Source organism: Salmo salar, chromosome 10 (assembly GCF_965601325.2).
Source record: "Salmo salar chromosome 10, fSalSal1, whole genome shotgun sequence".
NCBI lineage: Eukaryota > Metazoa > Chordata > Actinopteri > Salmoniformes > Salmonidae > Salmo > Salmo salar.
Genome location: NC_138300.1, coordinates 51,834,779 through 51,850,005, shown reverse-complemented (window position 1 = coordinate 51,850,005; position 15,227 = coordinate 51,834,779). Strand labels below are relative to the sequence as shown.

The following is a 15,227-nucleotide window of genomic DNA, read 5'->3' as shown; positions in this document are numbered from 1 at the left end:
CGTGGTGTATCTTAACGTTCATATTCTCCAGATAGCCTATTGTTAATACAGTTTGACTGCAACACCAAATGATTTATTAAAACGGACCCATCAGAAACCACTGTAATCTGGGGTGTAAAACACACTTGACTAGATTTTAATTAATATGGGCATTGACATGCTGATATTTTCGACAAACCCGTGATGTGTGTGTGTATGTGTGTTCGTGCACTTGCGTGCGTGCGCGTGTGTCTCAGCATTGTCTCGTGAGCTCTCATTATCAGTGCGTTTGAGAGGGTTTGGTGAAGGGAGAGGAATATGTATAATTGTCTTCTCGCCAAGCGATGGGTTTGTTTTAATTGACACTCGCTGGGACTACAAGAAACAAGGAACAACCCCCATCTACCGGCAGAATCTCCGCCACCCTCTCCTCCTTCTCCTCCTCCTGTTCTCTCTTCTGTACAGCCCCGCCACCCTCTTCTCCTTCTCCTCCTCCTCTTCTCTCTTCTGTACAGCCCCGCCACCCTCTCCACGCACGGTTGGCTTCTATAACAGGACAACGCTTTCTCAGCTGAAGGTAACCTCAACTTTCACATGAAATACAAATGTTCACGCAATTAATCAGTATATGTGCCATAGGCCTACATTATATCCACATGGCTGATATTTTTCGAGGTGCGAAAAAATGGCATTGAAATAGAATACAGCCTGATGCATGGAGTGGAAAAGATTGTGCGTGTGCAAGCTATAAGATTTTGCATTAATGACAGATATAGTGAGACGTGTTACTGCCTGGTTACTGAGCTTTGAGATGTGGAAGGATTGGCGATATACGGCTTATTTCTTTCATTCACAAGGAAACCAAAGTCAACATTGAGTCACCCGTGGTATAGTTGAAATATGGTTATCTTATCTGTCATTGTTTTTGAATAGATGTTCATGGTCAACATTTTATAAGAAAAAATAACAAGGTTGAAATTGAGAAGACACTGCACAGTACACTGAACTGCAGCGGTTAGAGGTGATTCTCAGCAAAGTCTCAGCAGAAAAGTGGAAAAAAGGGGGAAAACGGAGAAAAATAAGTAATAATAGCCTAAATGTGTTGCCAGTTCTAAAATGTTATGAGCCACCCAAATAATAGTAAAATAACGATGAATTCTGAATTCTAACCGGAATGGAAATACTTTAGTTGGACGCTATATTTCATTTTATTTATTTTATTATTCAGGAGACAAAAGCCTGGCATGGTTACGAACAATGCAGGTATGAATTCACCCCAAAAAACAAAAGCCAACGCGTTTAGAGACTAATAAGTTACTTTCCTTAGAAGATACTAATGTGTGTCCGCCATCCTTATTGGCGTTACTGTAAGATGCATCATCAGTAGTCATTTGTTTTATTTTCATTTTTTATCATATAGCAGATAATTACACATTTATAACCAGTAACCTGCTATGGGACCCTGGACCTCTAAAGTAGACCTAGCTATAAACTAAATCCGAGAAAGAGGGAATAAGGCTAGATTTCGATTTTGTTAAGTAAAAAAAAAAAGAAATAGGTTGATTTCCATTTCAGAGAGATGGACACTGGGAGAACTCATGCATACACTGACGCATTTTAATCCTTTTTCACTCGGATGAAATGTCATTGCTGGAGGCAAGGGAGACACGCATCAAGGGGATCTATAGCACATTTCATATTCCTTATGAAGATGCACAATGAAATAATAATAATACTAATAATAGTAAGGATGATTTTAGTTTATGAAATAAATAACAACAGCTATCTATACATTTAGCAGGATATACTTTTTTTTTTTTAAATAAGGTGGGCCACTTGCGTTTTCTATCCTCTCCTGGGAACGCGTAATAAACACTGCAATTAAATGTCACACTGAACTAACATAATTTTAAGATTTCTTTGTCCGAGTGAAATGAATCCTCAGTATTTTTCTATTAAATGTTTTACCTCAGCGGTATGAAACTGACAGAGCGCGAATTAACTCCGCTGCTGCTAGCACATTCACCTCCTCTAAAGCTTGGACATTTCTGCGCCGTGTTGTCTAGAGGGGCCCAATTAAACACCCGACTTCTGATCCCGGGGACAAAATGGAAATGTAACACTTCTTAAAATGATTGGTGTTGGCGAGAGGAAGCGCACCTGCAACTCCATCGAGCTTTGGGGAGTCTATTAATGGTCCGGACTGTAAGCAGAGTTATCTTTTGTCCTCTGACACAAAACCTTTAATTCTCCCAGACGTGTTTTATTGTCTGTCAGGCCTCGGCCAGGGCCTTGGGGACAGAATAATACAAACATTCGTTATATAGATAATATCAATTACCTCTTCGACAACATGGTATCCGTGCAATAAATATATTTAATGGAATTCAATATCTTGGATTAAAGTACAAAATGGCAAAAACAAGCAGATTTAGCCAATATCATGGGTGCGTGTTGTCACACATTTGAGAGAGAAATCTGTTTGTCAGTGTATCGCGATAGTTTGAGTGTACAGAGGGGTTAATTGGAGAGACGATGGGCATGCTAATGAAGAGTTAGTGGCGGATAATTAGTTTCCATTGAGTGTAGGTTACCGTTTAATTGAGAGAGCATTGATTGGGCTTTAAAATCTGTAATTCCGTTACTTACACAGAATGGAAGCTTGACACTGCCACTTCAGCGCATGCAGCCTTAGGATAACTAGAAAATGCATATAGGCTCATATATAGGCTTCTATATAGGCTTCTTAATTAGGCTAACTTATTATGTTGGTTAGAAAAGGGTCTGGCATTTGGCATCTGCTCGTTTTAGAATCGGCCTATCTGTTTTTGCCATGCTTCAGGCTATTTGTGGCATATTTATCGTAGTCCATATTGTATTATTTTGCAGGCCTACATCGTGTTTTGTAGGCTAAATTTGACATATGTTGGCTATGATAATCTTTTACCATTCTCTCTACGGAGTTACTGTAGCTGCCTTCTCCCTATAACATATCACTGCCCCGCCCCACACACACACACACACACACACACACACACACACACACACACACACACACACACACACACACACACACACACACACACACACACACACACACACACACACACACACACACACAGCATGTCATCTTTAACATGAATTAATCAGGGTCCTGTTAAATTAGGCCTATTATAATCTCGGGCTAAAGTAAAAAATATCCAATCCAAAATATACCGGACAATAGTAAAAAATATCGCTTCACACGACTGTTTCACATAAGACGTGTCACATAAACGTATCGAATCAAATTCAACAAATGAGAATTCTGAAACTCCATAATACATTTCAAACATATTAAAATTAGTTCAAATTACAATTCAATATCCAATGCTTATCCTTCTAATTCAATCACACCAAGAGCTTATGTAAATATCACTAAACCGTATCGTGTTTTTAAGCTGCGATTTAGTCTGCACTAATGTGTCTGGTAACTAAAACCTATAGAAAAGAAAAGTAATGAAAATGTCAATACCCGAAGTGTCTCTCTCCACGCTCTCGCAGCCAGCATGCACGGCGGGTTTGAGAGGAGAGTGACAGCTCTTTGTTGGTGAATAGAAATCAGTGGCATAGAGAGAAGGGGCGACTCCTCCTACCAAATTATCCAAACTGGGCAGGCTTTTGCTCTCTTCACAAATAGAACACGGCTCTCCAACTCAGGCAGTCCCAATCTGACCTTCAAGCACACGGAACCCTGTAACGGGAGATCGGTGGGGGACTGTCGAGAGAAAAATACCCAATCTAAACTTCTGCCATTTTAACCTTTCATCACCATCATCATCAGTGCGTGTACTGGCACCCGCAGGATCAGCTGGACTATACTTTTTCTTTTTTGGTAACAAGACATTCAGGGGAGAGGAAAACAATTTATTCCTGCCTTGACTTCTCCCCGTTCCCCATCTCTACACCGAGTTGTATTCGTTTTCCCCCAGTTTGCTTTGCACACTTGCAGAGGAGGTAAGCTGAGCTGAGTGTGCCTCTTGTGTGTGTATGCCTGTCTCGCAGCAGAACCTGTCGGATGCTCTGAGCCTACCGGACGCAGAGCTGTATATGGAAGTTGTGGGCTATAAGGCAGAAGCGAGCTGTTGCACATTGCGTCGTTCAAGAGCGGGAGCCATGCTGTTCCACGGGATCTCCGGTGACCACATCCAGGGCATCATGGAGGAGATGGAGAGGAGATCCAAAACCGACTCGCGCCTGGCCAAGGGCGTGCGGCTCAACGGAAGGGAAGCGGTGAGGAAAATGAACACAATGCAATGTTGTTGTTTTTTCCTGTCATCTATGACACCTACATCCGAATGGGAATAACTGCTTATGCGCAAGAAGGTAGGCCTATAGTTGGGCTAATATAAAGAATCACTCGAAAGTCCTAATGTTGTGGTTAATATTGAGTTTACAGATTCCTCTGGCCAACACAACAAGCAATAACATGCAGCCTAAATTGTATGCTCGTCTGGGGAAGTTTTCGTATGTAATACAAATATATTCACTTATAAACCTGTTAAGTGAAAGTGCATAAAGTAAATGTGACAATTATTACGCACAATTTTCCAATTTGTTACACAATTTATATTTTGAGTAAATAGCAAATTGCTGTTGTTAATATTTATTTATATAATATAGGCTATAATTAAACAATAATTACAGATATAGCCTAATAGAGTTATCTGTGCTTGGTTATTATTATCATTTACATAATTTATTATAGGCCTACATAATTTGTGTTATTATTATAATTATTATTCCTGGGTCATTGTTGTAATTTATGGTTAAGTTATAGGCGTGTAAAAGTAGGAGGTTATAGGGCCTTCTTAGCTGTCGATACAGCTTATTTTAAATGTGCAAGGAAGCGTCATTAATTATTCTTTGTCATTGTAATATCATTATGTAGCTCCATTTGTTAGATAAGTTGAACGCAGTTACTCCCTAAACACAATGGGTCCTGCATGTTTATACACTTCCAGCTCCGCAGGAATTTCCTGGGATTCATTTAGCTTTTAAACCGAACTGTCATGAGCCTAAAATCTAACTAAAGTGCTACTTGCTATTTTATTTATTTTCAAGAAAATCGTGTAATGCTGATTTCAGTGTAATATGTCATTTTCATATATGTTACAGTTTTATCACACACAAGCCAAACCCTCACATGAGAAGTATAGGCCTAACTACAGGCGCAGAATGTGAGCCATGCATTTCCAACGTTAATATCGCCCTCCTTTCCTTCTCCTTCCAGACCATGCCTTCAATGGGCCCTGAGAAACCCGCGTTGTGTGCCGGCTGTGGAGGCAAAATATCGGATAGATATTATCTGCTCGCTGTGGACAAACAATGGCACCTACGGTGCCTCAAATGCTGTGAATGTAAACAGCATTTGGAGTCAGAGCTCACGTGTTTCGCCAAGGATGGCAGCATCTACTGCAAGGAGGATTACTACAGGTAAGAAACATCTAAGGTTATGAATTGTTTTTCTACAGGCTTAGTGAAATTATGTATTTTATTATTCGATAATTGAACACACACTCTCTCTCCCTCTCTCTCTCTGTTTGGTATTAGGCCTGTCATACAAACGATTGTCAGTGACTGAATCCATAGGCGTAAAACACAAACATAGGCCACGGAAAAAGGCAAATAGGCTATAAATCTAGGTTAAATGTATAATGTATGCAGAGAAGGCTTATTGGTTCGATCGGCTATAGCTTTATTCAACAGGGCATACAAGACCTCATATAATGAATCGACAACATGGAAATAGACACAGCTGTAGCCATGTAACCTATAGATATCAGAGGCAATCTGACATTTCCACCGCAAAGCCGAGATGTTACTATACAAAAACTGCGGATGGAGGTTATAACATTATAAGCAAACTGCTGGGGGGGAAAAAACAGTAACGACATGGAGGTGTCTTTTATGTAGCCCCCCCTCTCCTCGCAGTGTGTGAGTGTGTTCCATATTTTTCAACCCTGTTCGGAATGTTTTAGAAGTGTCATGTCTGCGCGTCCTTGTTCTAGAAGGTTCTCGGTGCAGAGGTGCGCTCGCTGCCACCTCGGGATCTCAGCATCTGAGATGGTGATGCGCGCGAGGGACTCCGTGTACCACCTGAGTTGCTTCACGTGCACCACGTGCAACAAGACCCTGACCACAGGCGACCACTTCGGCATGAAGGACAGCCTGGTGTACTGCCGGGTCCACTTCGAGACCATATCCCAGGGAGAGTACCCCCACCCTGGCCTCAACTATGCCGAGATGGCGGCTAAAGGTGGAGGTCTGGCGCTGCCATACTTCAATGGGACCGGAACGGCCCAGAAGGGAAGGCCTCGGAAGAGGAAGAGCCCCGCCATGGGCATAGACATCACCAGCTACAACTCAGGTGAGGAGACAGAGAAGATGAGAGGACTGGCTCTCGGGGAGTTGTGTCGGGGAATTGATGCTGTTGCACTCATAGAAAATAACGTTTCGATGGGGATGTAATGGTTAGGGCTAATATAATGTTATTACATTCTAACGAAGGTAGCCTAGTGGTTAGAGCATTGGGCCGGTAACCGAAAAGTTGCTAGGTCGAATCCCCGAGCTGACAAGGTACAAATCTGTTGTTCTGAACAAGGCAGTTAACACACTGTTCCTAGGCCGTCATTGTAAATAAGAGTTTGTTCTTAACTGACTTGTCTAGTTAAATAAAAAATGTAAAAAACCCACGACGTGCGCTGGTGAACTGACGAATATAGAGCTGGCTGCTGGGAGTTTTTGGCTTGCTCGGTGTTAAAGTCCGTAGGCCTACTCCGAAAGCAATTTTAACCAAAAAGGGAAGGGGGACACAAGAAAGAGAACAATTGGCTATTCAACAAAATTGAAGAGGCCTGCTATGAATGTGTGCTCTGTTCATGAAGTAGGCCAAGCCTATTTGCATTTACCATCATTATGCTACATTTCTTGTTGTCAAAATGATCAAAAATTGACCCCCAGTTAAACATTCTATTACATTTTCTAATTAAGAATCGTTTTAGGTTATCGAATGTCTAACATTGGCACACATGAACTTGAACCATATGCACGTGCAGGGGGGTAACGGGTGACCTATACGTACGTGCAGAGGGTACGGTAATTCAGTACGGTAATTCACTTGTTTAAAATGTGCCGCAGCTAATGCCCTTTTTTTTTCGCCTTTAGTCTTACTTCGGGGATCATTGCCTCCTCGGTTAGGCTATAGCCTACAGTAGGCATAAAGTTAGCCTCATTTTACTTTTAAAATCTGGAATTGAAAACGCTGAACGTTATAATGCAGCCAACCCCGCATATTCTCTTTTGTTGTTGCTTTTTAGAATTAGTATCCGGTTGATAAAGTTGTTAATTGTGTGCCAAGTTTCCTCTGTTCACCATGAATCAAAGGAATAAAGGTCATCTGCGTGTTAACTGTTCTGCGTTAATTGAATGTACTTTAGGAATCCCTGGTTTTCAACCACTTCTGAATCCTTCTCGGGAAGGTCAGCACAGTTCTCAGACACAGAAAAAGTCAAAGATGGAGCGGGAACACAATAGAATAGGCATACCAATAATAATAAATTAATAACGACAAGGATAATAATCGAGATTTTCTAAAGACTGTTTCATTTCCATAAATAATAGCAATATGCCTCCTTAATTTATTTGGTTTCATTTTTTTTTTTAAATGTATGTTTAGCTATAGATGTTGTGCATTTTTAAAGCACTTTTTGGTTGCACTGCAAAGACATACGTACGCTTGTAGTTAACTCAGAATGAAGTCCTGCTTTTGTATGTAGCGTTCCAAAATCAGAAATTGCATGTCTTTCACAGTCAGGTGCGGGAAAAACGTTTATATCGTCTAGATCCGGTTTATAATGTTTTGGATCTATCTCCTCTGTGTGCCTATACGTCTTTTAGAGGATTCTTCATTGCAGTCCCATTGTCGACTTTGCAGTTGGTAGGCTATACTTTGCTGCTCAGCCTGTTTTCATAGCGACCCCTGCTGGGTAGTTATAGAACGAAAGGCACTGGACGAAAATAGGATACCCAAGATTTAAAGATTTAGGTCTTATTTATTGCAGTGCTTTTAAGATACGTGTCTAACATGAATTAAGATGAACATCTGATATCTGAAAATAAGTGTTTTAAGTTACAAGTTAATGATGAACCATCTAGTAGTAGTCCTGGCCCGAGATTCATTTGAAAAATAAATGGAGTGTGTAGGTCAGAGATATTTAATCCTAGATTCATCTGCGTTCATGATTAGTTCTGGATTCACTAAAACTAGAATTAAGCCTACTGGAGCAATGCATTTTGAGTCTTTGAAACCCGCACTAAAGTCTGTCATTTAAACTAGTGATTTGCATTTCCGGGGGACATAAATAACAAGATAGGTGTGTTGAATAAAATGAATGGTCTGCTATATTGTTCCAGTTTATTAGACAGAGATTTAGAGACGACCACCTGATGTGATAGAGTAGAAAGCGTCTGTCATAGGGAGCTATGCTATAAAAATGTCTGCTGGATGTGTTGACTTTTAAAATAATTGTCTTTTGATCATGGAATGTCAATCAATTATTGTAAATATTTTCCCATAAACAGTTAAGGACCTAATATTATGGTGCATGTTGGAAGTAGGGATTACATTTTAATGACAAGACAGTATTACTTTCTTTAAACACAGAGGATTAGAAATGCTGGACCAAATCAACTAACTCTTACTGTTGATTTGTTTTATTTAAAAAAAATAAAAATAATGTATAATACTTTCTAAGGGTTTCGGGTCATTTCAATTTGGAATAATTATGAATCAATGAAAGATTTAAATCTTAACTGAAAATGATGGCCAGTTTCCGGACATTTTGTGTCTTGAATTTCAGTTCAATGGAATGCGTGGCCATGTTAAACTATTCCAACCCTGCTCCGGTTGTGTTTTATCTTTCTATACTCAACCATCTGGGGGACTGCTGTCCATCTCATCTTCTAGGGATTATATTTACAAGTATCCAGCAGCACCCCACTTAAAAATATTTATATATTATTCTACAATGCACGTAATGCATTCTCCAATGTGGTTGTATTTGTGTTCTAACCTGACGCCACTTCCTCTTGGTCAGGTTGTAATGAGAATGATGGGGAACACCTGGACCGTGACCAGGCCTACCCTCCAGCCCAGAAGAACAAGCGCATGCGAACCTCCTTCAAGCACCACCAGCTCCGCACCATGAAGTCCTACTTTGCTATCAACCACAACCCCGACGCCAAGGACCTCAAACAGCTGGCCCAGAAGACAGGCCTCACCAAAAGAGTTCTACAGGTAAGCAGAAGCCATCGACCTCCTCCTTGACCTCTGACCTAGTATGACATCATCACTATATCCTCCATTCCACCGTTTGTTCGTTTTTTTGACCATCAGTTCCATTCAAGTCCAATTAATTCATCTTTTTTTTGGTTTGTTTGGTTTTAATAAAATGTTTAATTTGTTTTCTACCAATGTTGAGTTGTATGGTATGTTGTTAGGCACTAGGTTCCTTGATGTACTGTATGAAGTAGATGTAGTGTATTTGTAGTGTTCAGGGTTTTATAGACATATCATTTATCCACTAATCACTCCCAGTCTCCCTGGGTCAGTGGTGGCAAGAGTAACTTAAACTAACGTTCACAGAGCGAGAAACTTAAACTAACGTACACAGAGAGAGAGAGAGTGCACAAGTCTTGTAAGGATCTTTTACAAAAGAAAAACTCTTTCAGCTGGTCATTTCTCATGTGGTTTCTACTCCCTGAGTCCAAAATAATGGCGTCAAAATCAGCAGTTTGTAGTTATTGCACTTTGTACTCTACCAGGAGAGTCAGCTAGTGGACAACACTGTGATGTCAAACAGAACAATTTTATGAGAAAGAAAGAAAAGAAAGTAAATAAGTTGCTAATATATATATTTTTAATATACATAAACATAAAGTAAAAGCCATTGGATTGGATTGGTTTACAGGTATGGTTCCAAAACGCAAGAGCCAAATTCAGAAGGAACGTTTTGCGACAGGAGAATGGTGTTGACAAGGCCGACGGCACGTCACTCCCTCCGCCCTCGTCCGACAGCGGCGCTCTGACGCCCCCCTCCAGCGCGGCCACACTAACAGACCTGACCAATCCCTCTATCACTGTAGTGACCTCCGTCACGTCTAGTTTGGACAGCCATGATTCGGGGAGCCCCTCACAGACTACCTTGACAAACCTTTTCTAGCAAGCTCTATGACTCCTAGCTCTTAACTCATTTTGTTTTTTTCCCCCCAATTTGCAATTCTATAATTTTAAACAACATCTTTAAAGAAAACAGAGCCAGTTCCATGGATACATAAAGTACGGTACTGTACTGTACACACAACAGGAAGCAGCAAGAACAACGACAACAGCAGCAACATTTAATCAGGAGCAGATTATTTTCATGTGTAGCATTTGCAACCGCTTGGCAGCTGAGTTTGTAGTCAACCTATTTAGTGATTGGTTTTGTGTCGAGGACGTTTTGAATCTGGAAGGCATTGACAAATTATTATAGAGGGTTCAACAATCTGGGTCAGAGCCCAAATGAAATTATTTAAATGGTAATAGTATATTATGTTTGACTTTATTTTCTTTTATTTGTTCATTTGATTTGATTTAGTCTAAATTGATCCCGCCTGATAATTCATTTTAAATCATTAATACTATGTTAGTACTATCCTATTTAAGGCATATTTTGATATTTCTTTTTTTACATTTTTTTTATCTTTGAAACATGAATTTTCAGAATGTTGTGTAAAAGATCATTCAGAGTTATCCTGGATGTTCCAAGATATTAGAGCATTATAGAGATGAGTCATTTCTCGTCTCTAAATTAACGTTGTATACATTACAACAAAGCAAACATTACAACTCAAATGCCAGGTTGCTGCAGTGACGTCAACATGCATTTTGTCTTAACATGATACACCTCAACTGTGATAGAAAATAATAAGACCAGAACAAATCTCTAGATCTGTACAGTGGGAACTGTCCAACATGTAATGCAGTCACGTTGATATTAGAAGGAGTTCAACAATATAAATCAGTGAGTGAAATTCTGATTGAGACAGAGTTCATGGGCACTGTTTGAAATGATTGTTTCCATGATACTTTTACAAATATTTTGGCCTCATTTTACATACCAACACAAACTGGAAAAACAATTCTGTTGGCTTCATTTTACATACCAACACACAAATGGAAAAACAGTAGTTTATCTGGATTCAGCGAGCCCGTAGAATTACTGTTAAATACAATTGCACAGTGACAATATACTGCCCAATGAAAAGTGCATTATTGTTATTATTATTATTATCATCATCATGTTTCTCAGGGTAAAGAAGGGTTGATTCTGAAAAAGGTAAGAAGGTCGGAGAGGAAGATAATAAAGTGAGGGATGACGATATGGCTGGTTAGAAGTGTAGAGCTGACAGAAACATTACAATGACCTCAGAAAAGCTGGAGATATTAGACAGCCAGTGGGACAAAGAAATCATCTTCCACGTTTTCTCCTTGGCCATATTTAAACTTTACCGACACTTGCTACTGGACAGACCAAATTATAAATTTTTCCCTCTGGCTGATTTCGGCGAAAGAGAGACAAAAGAAATAGAAGGATTCCTTTCTGCGGGGTTAAACATTTTTTCTGTTGTCTCCTGGGCCAGCTGTTTAAGGTCGTTGGCGTCGGGTTGTGGTTGATAGCAAAGCAGGACTACATGGTGCGAATTAGGAGAAAGAAAAAGAGAGTCCTGGCTGCGGGGTTCAAACATTTTATTGTAATTGTCACAATTTGTTCTATTGTAGAACATAGCGTTACTCTCAATCTACTTGATGAAGTAGATGCTTAACTCAATTCTACTATGTGCCTTATGCTATAACTTGGAAGAAAGTTTGTAAACTTCAGGATTATATGTGTTGTTTGTTGACTGATTCACATCCTTTTGACGCCTCACTAGTTTTGTACTGTTTTGCATCTTATTTCTGAAGATCTTTTTATGGTGTATCCTGTTAGAAAGGGGGCAGCGATGTCTTAGAAAGCATTTGTGCACTCTTTCAGATATAGTTGGTTAATCCAATAATCTTTGTGTTAATAGTTGAGTACAGTAAGTGTTCTATCAAGATTGTCCATGTTTCCCTGTTTCTTGACAAAGATGGTGTATAGAAACTATTTCTTCTTAAATATTTATGGACCAAACGGTTGTTATATATCTTATTAAATTTGTGTGAATAAAAAATACTTTGTTTTAAATGAGTTTTATTTTTCATTACACTTGCCATTTTTTTGTGTTATCCCTTAGATACTAGGTTTTATTATTTTACTCACATCAACAAATGAAAAAAGCATTCAATGATTGATTGACCAATTAAAAAACGTTCCACATTTTTTTCTTTCATTTCAATTTTTTATTTCCTATTTTATGGTGTTTACAGCTTCAAAGTAATGCCCCATGAATTTGCACCTAAACCCTGTAGTCAACAATTATGAAAATTGCTTTTTAATGCATGAATATGGCTATTTAACTTTTTTTTAATGGAAGAAGGAACGCTGCAAAGCATACATTGACTGATATACCTGTATATTATATAAGTAGTGCTAAGGTGGCGTAAGAGTAAATGCAGACCTATAAAGCCAGGTTGCTCTGTAGTTAATATATTGTTACTCTATGATTTCTTACAGGGAGAACAAATCTTGGGGCATTACAGCCAAACTTCCCGACGTTTGAAAATTCCCTAAAGTATTAAAAGAAGGGGAAAACTTTGGTCGGAATTCCTCACCATTGAAGACAAAGACAATATTAGGATAAGATGATAGAATATTGAGAGAGAAAAAAATAACAAGAACATGTTTCAGTCCAAAAAAAATGTACAACAACCAAAAAATATTGAAAACGTTTTTCCTGAATGTTTGAATCGAACTACGGAGAAGAATACAGTGTGTGATTACTGATATCATTGTGAAAAAATACTTGACTTTGCTCATATTGGAATGCCATTCACACACAGTGGAAAAAGTTGTATAGTAACATAGCTGTATATAGCAGAACAGCATGGCAGCACAGGGGGTTACAGTAGGATTAAGAGACTGCAGACATTCAACAACACTACAGGACACTCACTCACGCACACACACACACACACACACACACACCCTTCCCTTACCCCACACACTCTAACCTCTACCCTCTATAGAATCAGCTTGCTATATAAAAAAAAACTTTCTTTTGTCACAAATGTCATTTTGTAAACACATGGCCTCCTTGAAACTCGGCAGCAGGACGCCCATCAAACGGGCTGATGAAGAGGACTGCAGAGTTGGCGCTTTGCCATCTGGCTGCACTGAGGAAAAAGAGGATGTAACACAAAAACAAAGATGAAGAGGATTCCCATTTTGCATGCACCTCATCATGTTGTTAACATTTTGATTGAGCTGTCTATTATTACTTCGTTTGATGCATTGTATTGGTATCATTCGTTGTCAGCTGTAAAAATAAACCCTATGAAAATCTTTCCCTGATGATGCTCATATACCTTACGGTGGAAAATTAAATGTCATTGTGAGGACATAGATGGATTTTAATGCTTGAAGCTTATTTATACATGACATTCAGCTAACTAAGGACAATATTAACAATCCGATTATTACTGGCTGATTTCAATATTGTAGTTATTCTTATGTTCTTGTTTACTATGCAGCTTTTAAAATACACAACCAGCTCATGGAATTAACGGTGTGATTGCAAATAATAGATGGCATTAATTAGATGCGGAATTGAAGCTATTTACAATATGTTTTGTGTTCAGTTACAGTTTATAGGAACTGGATAGAGGCCATTCAGACTCCTGACAAATGTGGGCACCACGTTTCATTCCTGGGGTAAAACTACACCACATAATTCTTATTGACTAACCGCGTCTCCTAGTCTCACAAATCACAATGCCTGTAACCTAATCCCACTGGCTTGGTTCCTCAGTGCTGTGTGATTACTGCTCTACGATGAACACTGCATATCCATGTTGGGAAGAAGGGAGACGGAAGGGAGCAGAGGGCCAGGATGGGGGAGGAGGGAGGGAGGAGGGAACGGTGGTGCCGCATGGGGCCTAGTAAACAGCTTGCTGTTGAATTCCAACAACGTGGGAAACAGCAAACACTACAGACAAGTCCAAGCCTAAACCTCACTCACTGGGGTGCTGGTCGTGCTGTTTTTCCTGGCCCGGGCGGTGGGCGGTTTACACTAGCGAGCAGCAGGAAGTGGGATTGCAACATAACACAAACAAACAGTGTCGGCCATCTTGGATTCAGGAGATTCTGGACATCATCACAGCATCCTGCTGACTGACAAGAATGTGAAGGGATGGAGGTTTGTGACTGGAATGCTTGTTATCGGAATCATTAGTGTGTGTTACAGTAGTCTGCTGAGGGGAGGACAGCTCATAATAATCATCGGAACGGAGCAGATGGAACGGCATCAAGCATGTGTTTGATGTATTTGATACCGTTCCACTGATTCCGCTCCAGTCATTACCACGAGCCCGGTCTCCCCAGTTAAGGTGCCACCAATCAATCAATCAATCAATCAATCAAATGTATTTATAAAACCGTTTTTACATAAGCAGATGTCACCAAGTGCTATACAGAAACCAGCCTAAACCCCTAAACAGCAAGCAATGCAGATGTAGAAGCATGGTGGCTAGGAGAAACTCCCTAGAAAGGCAGGAACCTAGGAAGAAACCTAGAGAGGAACCAGGCTCTGAGGGGTGGCCAGTCCTCTTCTGGCTGTGCCAGGTGGAGATTATAAGAGCACATGGCCGTTAAGACCAGATTGTTCTTCAAGAGGTTCAGACGCTCATAGACGACCAGCAGGATCAAATAATAATCACAGTGGTTGTAGAGGGAGCAACAGGTCAGCACCTCAGGAGTCGATGTCAATTGGCTTTTCATAGCCGAGCATTCAGAGGTCGAGACAGCAGGTGCGGTAGAGAGAGAGAGAGTCGAAAACAGAAGGTCCGAGACATCTTTCATTAGTGCCAATTGCAGTTGCTTAATGGACTCAACAATTTTACAATATTTCACAATACCGTTCAGCTGCTATGTCACTTCCTTTCATAATGGTAATCACTATTAAAGGAAGTGATCATGACTTCCTTACTTTAGATATTTGATTGTGAGAGAGAGCAGCAGAGGGAGGTT

General features: G+C 39.9%; 1 protein-coding gene across 5 annotated transcripts; it reads left to right on the top strand.

The window, feature by feature from the left end:
• The first annotated feature begins 264 nt into the window (after nucleotides 1-264).
• LOC106560546 (LIM/homeobox protein Lhx9) lies at nucleotides 265-13,546 on the top strand. Of its 5 annotated transcripts, none has more exons than XM_014123536.3 (6): nucleotides 265-556; nucleotides 4,024-4,251; nucleotides 5,252-5,454; nucleotides 6,030-6,388; nucleotides 9,117-9,316; nucleotides 9,990-12,287. In XM_014123536.3, exons 2-6 carry the CDS (start codon nucleotides 4,069-4,071, stop codon nucleotides 10,239-10,241), a joined length of 1,197 nt encoding a protein of 398 aa, XP_013979011.1. In that variant the 5' UTR covers nucleotides 265-556; nucleotides 4,024-4,068; the 3' UTR covers nucleotides 10,242-12,287. The 5 variants fall into 5 exon arrangements, with proteins under 5 accessions (XP_013979011.1, XP_013979010.1, XP_013979012.1 ...); XM_014123537.2 differs by lacking the exon at nucleotides 265-556 and adding an exon at nucleotides 3,651-3,853; XM_014123535.3 differs by lacking the exon at nucleotides 265-556 and having other exon boundaries at nucleotides 3,649-4,251; nucleotides 6,033-6,388.
• Nucleotides 13,547-15,227: the final 1,681 nt, after the last annotated feature.